We start from the raw sequence: 17,071 nt of genomic DNA on the forward strand, positions 1-17,071 counted from the left end.
GTATTAACATAATCAGTAACAGAGGAGAAGGAATTTATATCCAGAATGGTAGGCAGAGAACTTCTGTGATGCGTGTAATGTTCAATTTCTTCACCTAGGTGGGTTCACTTGATAATATGCTAAGTAACTACATATTTATATTTTATGTACATTGTTTTATATTTGACTATTAAGTGCAAAGAAACAAGTGAAGAAATATGGGCTGGGTCATGCATTTCTTGCTGTTTAGTCACTGCCATGTCTGACTCTTTTGAAACCCCCTGGAATATAGACCACCAGACTCCTCTGTCCATGGAATTTCTCAGGCAAGAATACTCAAGGTCTCTTGAGGCCTAGGCTAAGAACTGACATGTTGTAATACATTGGCCAACATAAGTCAAAATAAGTCACAAGGCCAGTCCAGATTCAAGGGGAAGAGGAATGGACTCTGCCTCTTTGCGTGTGTGCTAAGTCACTTCAGTCATGTCCAACTCTTTGTGACCCCATGGACTGTAGCGAAGAGGACCATGTTCCTCTTTCCATGGGATTTCCCAGGCAAGAATACTGGAGTGGGATCCTATTCCAGGGGATCTTCCCGATCCAGGGATCAAACCTGTATCTCCTGTACTGGCAGGCAGATTCTTTACCAGTGAGCAACCAGGGAAGCCCATGGTTGTCTTAGTAGTATTAAAAAAAAAAAAAAAAACTGTACCTAAAGAGAGGTGAATAATACAGTAATGGGGAAAGAAGAAACAGAAAAGAGGAGTGTAACAGAATGCTACACAGCTTTGTATAGGACTGCTTGCATAGAATACTTTAAACAATGATTTCAATCAAAACAGTGATATCTTCTGACAAAAATCTCTTCACACATGTCCAGAAAGAGAAGTTGTTCTGGTAGAATAAAGAATCTAGAATAGAAAAAAGTACTTGATAAACTGGAAAACATGTTAAAAACGAACATCAAGCAATCTTAATAGGAAAATTCAGTTCTATATTTGTACCTATAAGTTCAACCGTAGGTAAGCACTCAACAATTAATATATGGAATATGATGTCATTTGACTTAAAGTTCACTACAAAGCAATAATATAAGGTAGGTAATAAAAAAGGTTGAGGTACTATCCCATAGTGTTAGCAAAAGTGGAGTATGGGATCTAGATTGAGGGAGTTATGCCTCCACTATTTGTTACGCTTTTGGGGTGGCAAGGTATCATTTTACTCAATTGTAAACACAATTTAAAAGCAACTGACAATGTGGAATATGTCCAAGATACTCAATCGATATATTTAAGAATGTACATCTGTTTAGTGACTACTATGGGGCAGACATGCTAGATTTTCACCCCAAGATGGAAATAACACTCCTACTTTTGGTTTCAGCTTCCATGAGTAAAAATGGTTTAGAAACCACCATCCCCATTGCTACAGGAAAAACCTGAAAACCAAAAGCTTTTCTTAGACCTCTAAGAGAACTGACAGATATTTCAGGTCAAACCACCACTCCAAAATTTGGAAAACGGGTGAATCCAGAGAGTCACAGCTGAGATCTGCTTATTTGGAGAAGACGTTGGAGAAACTCTGTCAGCAACCAACAGAACCAAGCTTAGATATGACACAGATACTGACATTATCCAACAGATAATTTAAAATATTTATGTTTAATATCATAAGTGTTCTAATGGAAAAAAGATAATATGCAAAAACAGATGGATAATTTAAGCACAGAAATTGAAATTCTCAGCAGGAATCTAAAGGACATGCTAGGAATTAAAACACCATAACAGAAATGAAGGCTGTCTTTGATGGGCCCATGAGTATACTGGACACAGCCAAAGAAAGACTGAGTTATCCTGAAGACAGAACAATAGAAATTTCATAAACCAAAATGCAAAAAGAACAAAGAATAAAAAAATGAAACAGAACATACAAGAACTGTGGGATAATTTCAAAAGGCAGGAGAAGGAAGAAGTATAGCAAGAAGAAAGAAAAAACAGACTAAAAGAAATAAAAATGGCAAAGGACTTTCCAAAATTAATGACAGACACCAAATAAAAAACCCTTGAAGCTCAGAAAACACCAAGTAAAATAAATAACAAAATTGCAACATCTAGATATATTCAAACTGCAGAAAAACCACAAATAGAAAATCTTGAAAAAGCAGGAAAAATGATATCTATAGAGGAACAAGGGTAAGAATCAGAGTGAAACTCTTGTCAAAAAACATACAAGAAAGAAGAGAGTGGAGTGAAACATTTAAACTGGTAAAAACTAAAGGCATTCTTGAACAAACAAAAACAGGGAATTTATCACCACCAGAAATTCACTGCAAGAAATGTCAATATAAGTGATTCAGAAACATGGATCAACATGAAGAAGACAAGAGTGTTAGAGAAGAAGCAAATGAGGGTAAAATAAAATACTTTATCTTATTATAAATTGATCCAAAAGACAACTACTTGTCTAAAGTAGTAATTAATATTTATTGGATGATTCTGTGCTTACACTGCAGAGGACATGGGTTTGATCCCTGGTTGGGGAGCTAGGATCTCACAAACTGTGTCTGAAAATAAATAAATACAATCTAACTTTTTTTTTAATGTAAAAATTAAAGAAAATAATTTATTGGATGATTACAACATACAGATAAGTGAAATGAATGACAGTGATGTCATAAGGGACGAGAGGGAAGAACTGAGATTGGTTTTTAAAAAGTATTGAAACATCCAGGGCAAACACCAAATTTTTTTAAAAAGAAGTAAAATTTATAATGAGAAAGGAGAGGCAAAGTGGAACTATACAACCAGAGAAAGCAGAAGAGAGGAAAACAAAGAATAAGTTCAATCAAATGAAAACACTGACAGACATACTAGTCTAATGATTCAATAATCACTTTTTTAAACTTAAAAAATTATTATTACTACTTTTGCTGTGCTGCACAGCTTGTAGGATCTTAGTTTCCTGACCAGGGATAGAATCTGAGCCACTGCAGTGGAGGTACAGAGTCCTAAGCACCAGGGAAGGCCCTTGATAATTACTATAAGTGGTCTAACTACATCAGTTAAAATATAATGAAAGTCAAAGTGGATAAAACATTAAGATCTAACTATTTTAAAGAAAAGAAACCCACTTTAAATTTTTTTTTAAGTTAAAAGTGAAGGGATGAAGAAAGATATACCATGCTAATACTAATCAAAAGAAAGCTAGGTATATTGATTTCAGACAAAGCTGACTTCAGAACAAGGAAAATATGAATAAAGAGGGATATTACATAATGACAAAGAGATCAATTCTCTAAGGCGACATAATAACCCTAAACACCTAAGCATCTAACAACACCCAAACATAATAACTCTAAGCACCTAACAACAGGAGCATCAAAGTTATAAGGCAAAAACATATAGAATTGAAAGGATAAATGGAAAAATTGACTACTATTTTTGAAGATTTCAACACTTTATTTTCACTAATTGAAATATCCAGCAAGCAGAAAATCAGTAAGGATACAGTTGATTTGAGCAACACAATAAGTAAACTTGATTTAATTGACATTTGTAGAATTCTCCATCTAATAACAGCAAAATATATATTTCTTTCAGGCTCTCATAGGACATTTACCATGAAAGATCACATTCTGGTTCATTAAAGACACTTTAGCAATTCTTAAAAAATAGAAATCACACAAAGTGTGTACTCAGACTGTCCTGAAAATAAACTAGAAATCAGTAAGAAAAAAGCAGCTGGGAAAATCACCAAAAGTCTAGAAATTAACACATTTCTAACACATTGGTTAAAGAATATTTTGCAAGAGAAATTTTAAATATACATGTATACCTATGGCTGATTCATATTGAAAGAAAGTGAACTCACTTAGCCATGTCTGACTCTTTGCGACCCCATGGACTGTAGCCTACCAGGCTCCTCTGTCCATGGGATTTTCCAGGCAAGAGCACTGGAGTGGATTGCCATTTCCTTCTCCAGATTCATGTTGAGGCTGATTCATTTAATTCTGTAAAGCAATTAACCTTAAATTAAAAAGTAAATTAATTTAAAAATGTTTGAACTATATGAAAACATAACTTACCAAATTTGTGGGATGCAGCAAAAGCAAAGTTTAGAAGAAATTTATAGAATTAAGTCTACTTCTTAGGGAAAAAAAGAGGAACTTTAAAATAAAACCCTTAAATCTCTGCTCTGTGAAAGTTATTGTTAAGAAAAATCAAAAGAAAAGCTACAGGATGGGAGAAAATACTTAGAAAACACACATCTGATAAAAGAGCTACAAAGAATTCATAAATTCTTTAAGAATACAAAGAATTTCAAAAGTACACAAAGAATTCTTAAACCTGAGCAATGGAAAAGCAGACATTCCACTTGAAAAGGGAGTTATATATCTGAACAGACATAAGATCAAAGAAGATACACAAAACACTAATAGCATATAAAAAGATGGTCAAAATCATTTATAATTAGGGAATTGGCAATTAAAACACAGTGAGATACCACTACAGAACTATTGGAATGCTAAAATCCAAGCAACAAAATTGGTAGATGGATGGAGAACACTAGGATTCTTCATTCATTGTTGATGGAAATGCAAAATAGTATACCTACTTTAGAAGACAGTTCGGCAACTTCTCACAAAGCTGAATATAATCTTACCATATACTCTAGAAATTATATCCCTGGGTATTTTTTAAACTAATTTGAAACTCCCATCAACAGAAAAACCTCCACAATAATGTACATAGTAGCTTTATTCATAATGTTCAAAAACTGAAAGTACCCAAGATGCATCATTCAAAACATGAATGGAAAAACTATGGTACAGCCACACAATAGAATATTAGTCAGTGACAGAAAGAAATGAGCTATCATGAATGAACCTTAAAGACACCATGCTAAGTGAAATAAAACATACACAAAAAGACAAATACTGTATAATTCCACTTATTTGAGATACCTAAAATGGTCTAATTTATGGTCACAGAAAATAGAGGGGTGGTTTCCAGGGACTGATGGGAGGAAGGGATGGAGTTACTGTTTAAAGGATACAGAGTTTCAGTTTGGAAAGATGAAAAAGTTCTAGAGGATGATGGTGGCGATCATTGCACACAGTGTTAATGCACTTTAATGCCAGTGAAATGTAGACCTAAAAATGGCTAACATGGTAAATTTTGTTAGTTACATTTTACAACTAATCTAAACAAGATTCTTCGAGCCTAATATCAAGAAATATTCTTAACCAGCTGCCCTCATGACTCAGAAACTGGGCTTATATTCTGCTTGAATCATTAACTTTTTCCCCTTATGTTTCTATGTGTCTATGTGCTCAGTCACTCAACTGTGACTCTTTGCAACCCTATGGACTGTAGCCCACCAGGCTCCTCTGTCCATGGGATTCTCCAGGCAAGAATACTGGAGTGGATTGCTGTTTCTTGCTCCAGGGGATCGAGACTCAGGCACTGAACCTGTCTCCTGCATAGAAATGCCTTTTAATAAACCCCTGATTGCTTGCACCATAAAGGCTTAACTTTGGGAGCTCATGTGAAAAACTGTGTCCTGAAATAACACACATTTCTTTAACTAAAATAACCTATTCTTAGGACTAAGAATCATTCATTGAGATATGAAGCCATCTACCAACTCAGCTTCTAGATTGTAAAACTTAATGGGGAAGTCTCAAAGGTGGGAATAAAGGAGAGCAGAAAATGCCATCCCAGAATATGCCCCTTTAGTATAAAGATTATTTTGAGCTGTTTTTTTTTTTTTTGAGAAACTATAGAAACAAGAGAAGCTCTGAAAAGAAAGCAAGAGTTACTCTATCATAAGGAATTTACACTTATAAAGAAAATCTTCATTTATGTAAGGGTGACTTCTCTATACCAGGAAGAGAAAAATGACTAAATCTTCAGCAAATCTTAACAATGGAGAAGGCATTTAGATTTAGACTCACCCTGGTTTACTGTGCTTTTTCCTGGTAAACCTCCCATAATTGGCCTTTCTCCCCTTCGAATTGAAAAACCTTTCTTTTGTCTTTAGCCAAAGATGATATTTAAGGGGGTGGCTTTGGCCATCTTGGCAAGGTAATAAGTTTCCCAGGTATCTTCCAGGTACATGTATATTTTAATAAACATCTTTGTTTTTCTCTTGTTTACCTGCCTTTTATTATAGGGGGCCTCAGCCAAGAACTCTGAAGAATAAACAGAGAATTCTTCTTCCTCCCCTACAAACTTTAATGTCTGTAAAATTTTAAAGACATTATTTAGGAGAACGGAAGATCCAAGGATGGAATGCAGAATGTGATAAAACAATCTAACTCTATTATAAGCTCACTGAAGGGGATGGGAGGGAAAGGTGCTGACCTAAGTAACTTGGGAAATGAGTGGAGTCCATAAGACTAAAGTGAAAAGAAACTGCAAATAGGCAATGCACTTGAAGCTATAAAGTTGTTCCTCACAGGAATACAGGTCAACCAGTTTAATCCCATTACACACCTATATTGTAAGTAAACAAGTAAATAGATAGCAGTTGGTGGTAACCAGGCTTCTCACTATTGGACAGGGAGGTTACAGATAAGCCAAAAGAAGAGGCTAGAATGATCTCCATGGTAATGGATTAGCGACATAAGTATGAACTCATATTTAGTTCAATATAGATATGGATGGTTACATATAGAAATATTTCTAGGTATGTGTTTATGCCTGGGTTAGTATACACCTATGTCCTTGCTCTATCAATTGAGAGGTCTTAAAAGCAACTATACTCCTTTAGCAAAGAGTACTCCCACTGCCCAGATCTTAGTTTCTAGTACCATTCTCCAAGAAAAAGAAAAAGGGCTCTTTGGAAGAAATTGTTGATTGTAGGACTGGGGCATGAAATGCCCAGGATGACCCTGGAGCATCTTGTAGAATTCGAAAATAAAGGAATACTCAAAGACACACAAGTGCACAAATGTGTACACACACACACACACACACAATTAAAAGAGGTCCAAAGGGCCAAAGTTAGAACGATTTGAGCAACAATGGTGATGGTGGATACAAACCAAAGTATAAAAGAAACATCTATGAGTCCATACTGATATAGAAAATGATGGAATAAGTAGATAAATGTCAGAAAATAGATATATGCCTCATGAAGAATTTCAAATAATTGAAGTATATACTCGGACTTCAAAGAGGTAGGTGCATAACTCCTTAAGTGTAGACTACAGATAGTTACTGCCTTCCAAAGGGTAGAGTAGTGAAAGCAGAGAAAAAAGAGTAAGTCTATAGTGGCAAAGTCTGACCAACAAGTGACTAACACTACCAATGTCAACATCAACATCAATGAATGTCAACATCAACAATGATGTCATGTTGACAGTACGATATGTTGTGATTTTACATTTGTGGTCTTCCAGGAATACATAAGTCAAATTTAAACATAAAAAAATCAAACAGATCACAATTGAAGGGCATTTTATAAAATAAGTGCTCATTAAAATGATCAAGATTATAAAAACAAGAAAAGTCAGAAATAGTAACAGCTAAAAAGAACCTAAGGAGACAAAACAACTAAAAGTGATGTGCTATCCTAAATGGGATGCTGGGACAGAAAAAGGACATTAGGTAAAAATTAAGGAAATCTGAATAAAATGTAGATTTAGTAATCATACAGCAACATTAATTCATCAATTGTAACAAGTGTGCCATACTTATGTTAGATGTTAACAGAGGAGAAACCTGGGTGTGGGGTGTATGGGATCTCTCCCTGTTTTTATTATTTTGTAAATGTAAAGCTATTCTAAAGTAAAACATTTAGGAAACAAGAGACATTGCCCTTGGCTCTGAAAAACTCATGTTCTTGTGAAAATCGAGGAGTGTCAACAAATATTTATAATGCAACGTGGTAAGAGCTGCAATAGCGATTCTAAAAATGCTATGGAGTCATGAAGAATTATACACCTCCAAACAGAGGGAATGTTTTAGCTGTGCCTCAAAGAAAAGAGTAGGAGTCAGCTCTGTAACACCATGGAAGAAAAAGCTTTCCAGAGCAGCACTCCAGGAGTAAGGGTTCAGAAGGAGGATATCTGGAGGAGAACAGTGAAATCGTGTGGCTGAGGCATAGAGAAGAAGGTGGAGGCTACAGACGATGCTAAAACATATTATATTTAATTTTTCAAAAATGTTTAAAGTATACCAAAAGTGTCAAGTAGGTTTGTCATTTCTTTCACTGTGATCTGTTTTCCTAAACCGCTACTTCAGTTAGTAGACCCATATACTTTCAATTTAAAAAAAACTCCCATAAAAGCTTACAATGTAACCTGTAAAATGTCACTTTACTTATCCCCATGTTCCCTTTTCTCTTTACATATAGGACTCTTTTGTTTTATTTTAAAGAAACATTCTAGCACACTTCAAAATACATGTTATCATCTAAGGCAGATCCACTAAAAGTAAATGATACCATGCTTTGTGTAAGATTTACATTAACTAAAATATGATCATGATGTACATAACACCAAGATACAAAATAGTGATTAATTATCATGCAGAGAAATGCTCACCTTTGTTATTATATTGAGAGTTTAACTTGGGTTCTAAGAATTACTCTTCAATTTGGCCACAGGCAAAGTAAATGAGCTATAAATTGAAAAGTGACAGTTGCTCAGTTGTGTCCAACTCCTTGAAACCCACAGACTGTAGCCCACCAGGCTCCTCTGTCCATGGAATTCTCCAGGCAAGAATACTGGAGTGGGTAGCCATGCCCTTCTTCAGGGGATCTTCCTGACCCAGGGATTGAACCTGAGTCTCCTGCATTGCAGGCAGATTCTTTACCACTGAGCCACCAGGGAATCCTAAATGGGCTATAGAGTAATACTATTTGAAGTAATGTCATGCATAAGTATATCCTATCAATAGACTTCTTGTTAAACTCTAAACTGTATTTTAATACATATTATTTTGATCCTGGAATATGCAGTTCTAAGATTCAACTAAAATTTCATATAGAATTTAATTTTGCTTTATATTGTATTTTCCCAAATCAATTTCTCACGTAGATCTACTTAAGTTAGAGGTAATGATAATAATCAGTTGGATGGAAATTTTCATTGAAATATTAACTAACTTTCTCTTGGATATCAAGAAATAATTATTCCTCCTTTTTCCATAAAGAAAAGGAGATATTTTGGCAAAATGAATGCACAAAAATATAATAGCCCTGGTTAACATTTAGGAGAGAACAATTCTATTATTAATTGTACAAAATAGACTCATTTATATCATTTTACTCATTGGGACCCAGTTTCCAATCTCTAGGAGACTGTTCCCAGTCTCCTCTTACTAGACAGTGTTTTAGTAACTGAGTGTTTCTAGAAAGGGGAAAGATGTGTTTACTGAAGATTAGTTCTACATCCCAAAGAATAAAGACTAGAAAGTCATTCTATTCTCTTTTCAGAATAGGTATTTTTCATTATACTTTTACATTTCTTTGTACTTACTCCTTGAAAAGCTACTTCAGTATACATTAAGAGCAAAAAAGAAAAATAATATATTCAATATTTATTGTAGAGAAAATCCAAGTATAGATAGTTGTATTTTTCACTGTTCCATTAAACAGGGAGGTAAAGTGATAAAAGGGTAAATTTTAATTTTCTATACAAAAGCCTATTAACACAATAAAACTGAAAACCAAGTGAGTGCAAATCATACATGTGTACATCTTAGGTACATACTACATGATTAAATGTGTGGTTACTATTTAAACATAACATGTATTGCTGCTGCTGCTGCTGCATGTATTGCTACTGTCATTTATCTTCTGCGTCTAATATTTCTCAAAGGCATCACCAAAGAGTATCTGATTTAACTAAATTTCCTTTCAATCAGAATACTTACAGCCATCAAATGAATTTCATGATATCAAATTTTGTTTATAAGTCAAACTAATCAAAATTTCAAGATTTAAAGATTATTATAAGATGAATGTGACTGCCACAAAATACTTTTCATATACAAGAAGTTTGATGCTGTTAAGAATAATACTGCACAGGAACCTGGAAAGTTAGGTCCATGAATCAAGGTAAATTGGATGTGGTCAAACAGGAGATAGCAAGAGTGAGCATCAAAATCTTAGGAATCAGTGAACTAAAATGGATGGGAATGGGCAAATTTAATTCAGATTTAAATCTACTACTGTGGGCAAGAATCCTTCAAAAGAAATGGAGTAGCCCTCATAGTCAACAAAAGAGTATGAAATGCAGTACTGTATGCAATCTCAAAAATGACAGAATGATCTTGATTCATTTCCAAGACAAACCATTCAGTACCACAGTAATCCAAATATATGCCCCAACCACTAATGCTGAAGAAGCTGAAGTTGAACAGTTTGAGGAAGACTATAAGACTTTCTAGAACTAACACCAAAACAAGATGTCTTTTCATCACAGGGGACTGGAATGCAAAAGTAGGAAGTCAAGAGATAGCTGGAATAACAGCCAAGTTTGGCCTTGGAGTATAAAATGAAGCAGGACAAAGGTTAGCAGGGTTCTGTCAACAGAACACACTGGTCATAGCAAACACCCTCTTTCAACAACACAAGAGATGACTCTATACATGTATATCACCAGACGGTCAATACTGAAATCAGATTGATTATTCTTTGGAGCCGAAGAAGGAGAAGCACTATATAGTCAGGAGAAACAAGACCTGGAGCCAACTGTGGCTTAGATCATGAACTTCTTATTGCAAAATTCAGGCTTAAACTGAAGAAAGTAGGGAAACCACTATGCTATTCAGGTATGACCTAAATTAAATCCCTTATGATTATATAGCAGAGGTAATTAATAGATTCAAGGCATTAGATCTGGTAGACAAAATGTCTGAAAAACTATGGATGGAGATTCATAACTGTACAGGAGGCAATGACCAAAACTATCCTGAAGAAAAAGAAATGCAAAAAGGCAAAGAGGTTGTCTGAGGACCCTTTAAAAATAACTGAGAGAAGAAAGAAGCGAAAGGTAAGGGAGAAAGGGAAAGATACACCCCAATGAATGCAGAGTACCAGAGAATAGCAAGGAAAGATAAGAAAACATTCTTAAGTAAACAATGCAAAGAAACAGAGGAAAACAATAGAATGAGAGACTAAAGATCTCTTCAAGAAAATTAGAGATGTCAAGGGAATATTTTATGCAAGGATAGACATGATAAAGGACAGAAATGACAAGGACCTAACAGAAGCAGAAGAGATTAAGAAGAGGTGGCAAGAAAACACAGAACTATACAAAAAAGGCCTTAATGACCCAGACAACCACGATGGTGTGTCACTCACCTAGAGCCAGACATCCTGGAACGTGAAGTCAAGTGGGCCTTAGGAAGCATCACTACAAACAAAGCTAGTGGAGGTGATAGAATTCCAGTTGAGCGATTTCAAATCCTAAAAGATGATGCAGTGAAAGTGCTGCATTCAATATGCCAGCAAATTTGGAAAACTCAGCAGTGGCCACAGGACTGGAAAAGGTCAGTTTTCATTTCAATCCCAAAGATGGGCAATACCAAAGAATGTTCGAACTATTTCACATTTGTGCTCATTTCACAGGTTAGCAAAGTAATGCTCAAAATTCTTCAGCAGTACGTGAACCAAGAACTCCCAGATGTACATTTGGGTGCAGAAAAGGCACAGGAACCATACAGCAAAATTGCCAACATCTGTTGGATCACAGAGAAATCAAGTGAATTCCAGAAAAACATTCACTTCTGCTTCATTGACTATGCCAAAGCCTTTGACTGTGTGGATCACAACAAACTGGAAAATTCTTAAAGAGATGGGAATACTAGACCACCTGACCTGCCTCCTGAGAAACCTGTATGCAGGTTAAGAAGCAACATTTAGAACCAGATATGGAACAACAGACTGGTTCCAAATTGGGAAAGGAGTAGGTCAAGGCTGTATATCGTCACCCTGCTTATTTAACTTATATGCAGAGTACATCATGAGAAACACTGGGCTGGATGAATCAAAAGCTGGTATCAAGATTGCTGGGGGAAATACCGACAGCCACAGATATGCAGACGATTCCACTCTAAACAGCAGAAAGCAAAGAGAAACTAAAGAGCCTCTTGATGAAGATGAAAGAGGAGAGCGAAAAAGTTGGGTTAAAACTCAACATTCAAAAAACTACAATCATGGCATCCGATCCCATTACTTCAGGGCAAACAGAAGGGGGAAAACTGGAAGCAATGACAGATATTATTTTCTTGGGCTACAAAATCACTGTGGATGGTGACTGCTGCCATGAAATAAAAAAGACACTTGCTGTTTGGAAGGAAAGCCATGACAAACCTAGACAGCATATTAAAAAGCAGAGATATCACTTATTAAGAATCTCTCTTAATAAGATGAGAATAATAAATTTTTAACTGACTGAAGCATTGATTTTGATCCCTCCACTTTATCTGTTGGAACCGCTTTGAGAGAAGTACACAAGAACATAAAATGAGAGATGAATACATTATTTAAGAATATATCACTTAAAATGACAAAATGATGCATATTTGTATGTAATTATGTATCTTGCTAATTGATTTCATACATATTATCTTATCTCATTCAATTCTTGCAAAAATCCTATGAAATAAACAAGGCAAACTTTATCATCACCATTTTGTACATGAGGAAACTGATATTCTGAAGGTTATGGTGATTAAAATATTCACATGACTAGTGAGTTGTAGGTCTGTGATTACAGACTGTCGTGAATCTTGCTCTCATGCCCTTCTACCTTAGTAACCAGATACAGGAATGAGACCATGCAATGCATCTCACATAACTATTCAAACATTGCACGTGATATTTTGTTATATTCAAGTTCATGAGAACATGTGTCAAGTTCACAGAGTGAAACATGAATAAAAAAGCAATTTTTCTAATTTGGAACAAGACAGGAAGATCAAGGTAAATTTCATATATTCCATTTCAACACTCTTGGAAATGTTTCCAAAAATGACACCACTACAAAATATAAGCATGATTTTCTGAAATTGTATACTCATTATTTCAAGCACTTTCAAAAGCTAACATTTCTATAATCCCCTAAGCCTATTTTCTTTAACCTTTCAAATGCATTTCAGGGCAATATGATTTGAAAACAAGAAGGAATAAATTTCACCTATAGGAATACACTTAGCATTTGGTTAAGTGGTTCTTTCACTGCAAAGATTTGAAAAAATCAATATGAAGCACAAAAGTGAAACTTAAAATGTTAGTTTCATTACTTGCAAGTGAAATATTGAAGACTGAGCTTACCTGTAACAGTTAGTTCAGTAGTTCTTCGCACAACAAAGCCTCCATATTTTAACTCACATGTATAATTTCCAATGTCATCTTCTCTGACTTCTCTTATAAGCAGGGTATCTCTTTTGAATACTATACTTGGCCTCCATGTTTTTGTCCTACATTCCTACATGAGGAATATAAAACTTTTATAGTACATACAGTGACTTAAAAATAAAATATTTAAAATGACTAAATTAAAACTTCTAAAGTTATATTTTAAAAATGCTGAAGAGTTTGGAATTAATGCTAAAGATTTTCAAACCTTTCCCATATTTCCAGGAAATCAGGTTCTCAATTTGGAAAAGAGTACTCAAGATTCACTTTATTAATGCATAAGATTAGTGTCTCTAAATCAGATAGATATGTGTTGATTTATTAGATATAATAAAAGGAACATTTATTAAGATTACTTTTGACATCACTTTTAGAAGAAAATATTTTATGTTTGATTTTTATACCTTGATACTAATAACATAAAACATAAAATGAATGTTTTAGTGGAAAGTAAAAGAAGCTAACTCTATGGAGAAAAATGCTTTAATTCAATATTTTAAATCTTTTAATATCACATATAGAAATAATTTGATCTTTTCATAGCATATATATTCTGCAATCCATGGAAGAAATGGCCATCATTTTTATGCAAGATCTTGATAGTTCCATAACACCAGTTTTCATTGTTAATACCAAATTATGGTCTCTGCTTTAAGTTTTGGATTATAATGATGTTGACTCAGGAGATTTCTGTTTTTGAGAAACAGAAGTTCATTTTCCCTAGCCAGATTAAAAATCAATGGAATGAGGATAAAATAGCTTTAAACTTTTAACATTATCCAGAAATCATATCTTTTTAAAAATTTATTGGCAAATCAAATTTATACAGATCATTATTTTGAGTATGTATCTCAATGCCTGTGTGTAATTGGAGCACAATTATCTGGCTATTTCAGTGCAAACTACACATTTAATATCTTCATATTAGTTGTATAAATGCTTATGGTTACATGAATTATACACTAAATGTTTGCCATATATGTTCCCTTGACTGTGGAAAAATAATCTGAAGACTTTTTAAAATTCCAGATATGCTGTATCTTCACCCATCACTTCACTAGTTATGGTCTATCTAGCTTAAGGTCACAATGATTGGGGAGATGGTGGAAACATGACTAAAAGATCAATATGAGGCTAGTCATTTAAAAAATTGAGTGTAAGACTCTGTGTGGGGAGTGTGTGTGTGCACATGTGTGTAGTCTCTAATATTTCAGCAAATTCTGAGGTACTATTTGCAAAAAATGAGAAAAAGTGTGTAACTCTTAAGATCAACTTCTTGTGCGGGCAAGTGTGTACTCAGTCGTGCCTGACTCTTTGCAACCCCATGGACTGTAGCCTGCTAGGCTCTTCTGCCCATGGAATTTTCCAGGCAAGACTACTGGAGTGGATTGTCATTTCCTGCTCCAGGATGAACTTCTTAGCAAACAACAAAGAAATTGCATATCTAGGAGTTGAATGTACACATGAAAAATATTTGTAATTGAAGACCCCGGGTCAAACTCTCCTAATATCCCTTCTTTTTTGAGGAAATCATCAGGGCTTGCTTAGAATCTTACAACGGAAAGCAAGCAAACTTCAGAAAATCAGGATTAGAAATATTTATACCATTAAGACACATAAAATACAAAGCTCATATAAAACAGGAACAGAAATAATGGGGCTAATTTTAAGGGTATTTAACATTGCCCAAGACAGAAATCCAGGGAAAAGTAAACAACTATTTCAACAGTTCCCTTGATGTTCTAAATCCTCCATTGTTTATAATCAAGAATGAAAGTAAGTCATTTGGAGAAGGAGATTGCTAATATTGGAAAAATCCTTTAAAGATTACTAAAGATGTATCAGTTTTCATTCCAATCCCAAAGAAAAGCAATGCCAAAGAATGCTCAAACTACTACACAATTGCACTCATCTCACATGCTCGTAAAGTAATGCTCAAAATTCTCCAAGCCAGGCTTCAGCAATATGTGAACCGTGAACTTTCAGATGTTCAAGCTGGCTTTAGAAAAGGCAGAGGAACAAGAGATCAAATTGCCAACATCTGTTGGATCATCAAAAAAGCAAGAGAGTTTGAGAAAAACATCTATTTCTGCTTTACTGAATATGCCAAAGCCTTTGACTGTTTGGATCACAATAAACTGTGGAAAATTCTGAAAGAGATGGGCATAACAGACCACCTGACCTGCCTCTTGAGAACTCTGTATGCAGGTCAGGAAGCAACAGTTAGAACTGGACATGGAACAACAGACTGGTTCCAAATAGGGAAAGGAGTACATCAAGGCTGTATATTGTCACCCTGCTTATTTAACTTATATGCAGAGTACATCATGAGAAATGCTGGGCTGGAAGAAGTACAGGCTGGAATCAAGATTGCCAGGAAAAATATCAGTAACCTCAGATATGCAGATGACACCACCCTTGTGGCAGAAAGCGAAGAGGAATTGAAGAGCCTCTTGATGAAAGTGAAAGAGGAGAGTGAAAAAGTTGGCTTAAAGCTCAACATTCAGAAAACTAAGATCATGGCATCCGGTCCCATCACTTCATGGCAAATAGATGGGGAAACAGTGGAAACAGTGGCTGACTTTATTTTCTTAGGCTCCAAAATCACTGCAGATGGTGATTGCAGCCATGAAATTAAAAGACATTTACTCCTTGGAAGAAAAGTTATGACCAACCTAGACAGCATATTAAAAAGCAGAGACACTACTTTGTCAACAAAGGTCCATCTAGTCAAGGCTATGGTTTTCCCAGTAGTCATGTATGGATGTGAGAGTTGGACTATTAAGAAAGCTGAGTGCTGAAGAGTTGATGTTTTTGATCTGTGGTGTTGGAGAAGACTCTTGAGAGTCCCTTTGACTGCAAGGAGATGCAACCAGTCCATCCTAAACGAGATCAGTCCTGGGTGTTCATTGGAAGGACTGATGTTGAAGCTGAAATTCCAATACTTTGGCCACCTGATGAGAAGAGCTAACTCATTTGAAAAGACCCTGTTGCTGGGAAAGATTAAGGGCAGGAAAAAGGGACGACAGAGGATGAGATGGTTGGATAGCATCACCAACTCAATGGACATGAGTTTGGGTAAGCTCCGGGAGTTGGTGATGGACAGGGAGGCCTGGCATGCTGTGGTTCATGGGGTTGCAAAGAGTCAGACACGACTGAGCAACTGAACTGAACTGAACTGAAAGATGTATTTCCTGTTTCATTTCTAACAAGTTTGGAATTCAAAAGCTATCAGTCCTGAGGACTCACATTCTGTATACTGATATTGGTGAATCTAGTTAGTAAAAGATCCAGCTTCCTACATTCCTATTTCTAGTTAGTTGGACAAAACAAAGTTTATACTAGGAATCTTTAAACCATGGATAAAATATTCCAGACAAATGTTCACAGCCTGTATACTGTATTTTCTTGAGTATGTTCAATAACAAAATTATCTTTTATGATATAAATTAGTTAAAGAATATGTTCAAATCCTGAAGTTCACTCAACGATGTGACAGGAAGAACACTGTCTGCTTATTCTGTTTAAGGCTAAATTTTCTTTTGGTTTTTGAAAAAAAAAAAAGTTAATCTAACACTATTTTTATAATGGTGTACATTTTCATCAGGTTTTCAAAAATATGTATACTTTTATATGAAAAGGATTAGATTATGCACAAAGGTACCTCCATTAAACAGAATATTTGAATAAAACTGGGAAACAATTTTATCACAGAAGC

At 35.1% G+C, this 17,071-nt stretch overlaps 1 protein-coding gene across 1 annotated transcript in view; it reads right to left on the bottom strand.

Moving 5' to 3' along the window:
- IL1RAPL1 (interleukin 1 receptor accessory protein like 1) overlaps nt 1–17,071 on the bottom strand; it is a 682,102-nt gene that overhangs the window by 563,448 nt on the left and 101,583 nt on the right. Inside the window, exon 4 of the mRNA XM_040265353.1 lies at nt 13,270–13,423. Coding sequence (XP_040121287.1) covers nt 13,270–13,423 — 154 coding nt within the window. The remainder of the gene's footprint in view (nt 1–13,269; nt 13,424–17,071) is intronic.

This window comes from Oryx dammah, unplaced genomic scaffold (assembly GCF_014754425.2).
Source record: "Oryx dammah isolate SB20612 unplaced genomic scaffold, SCBI_Odam_1.1 HiC_scaffold_23, whole genome shotgun sequence".
NCBI classification, from domain to species: Eukaryota; Metazoa; Chordata; class Mammalia; order Artiodactyla; family Bovidae; genus Oryx; species Oryx dammah.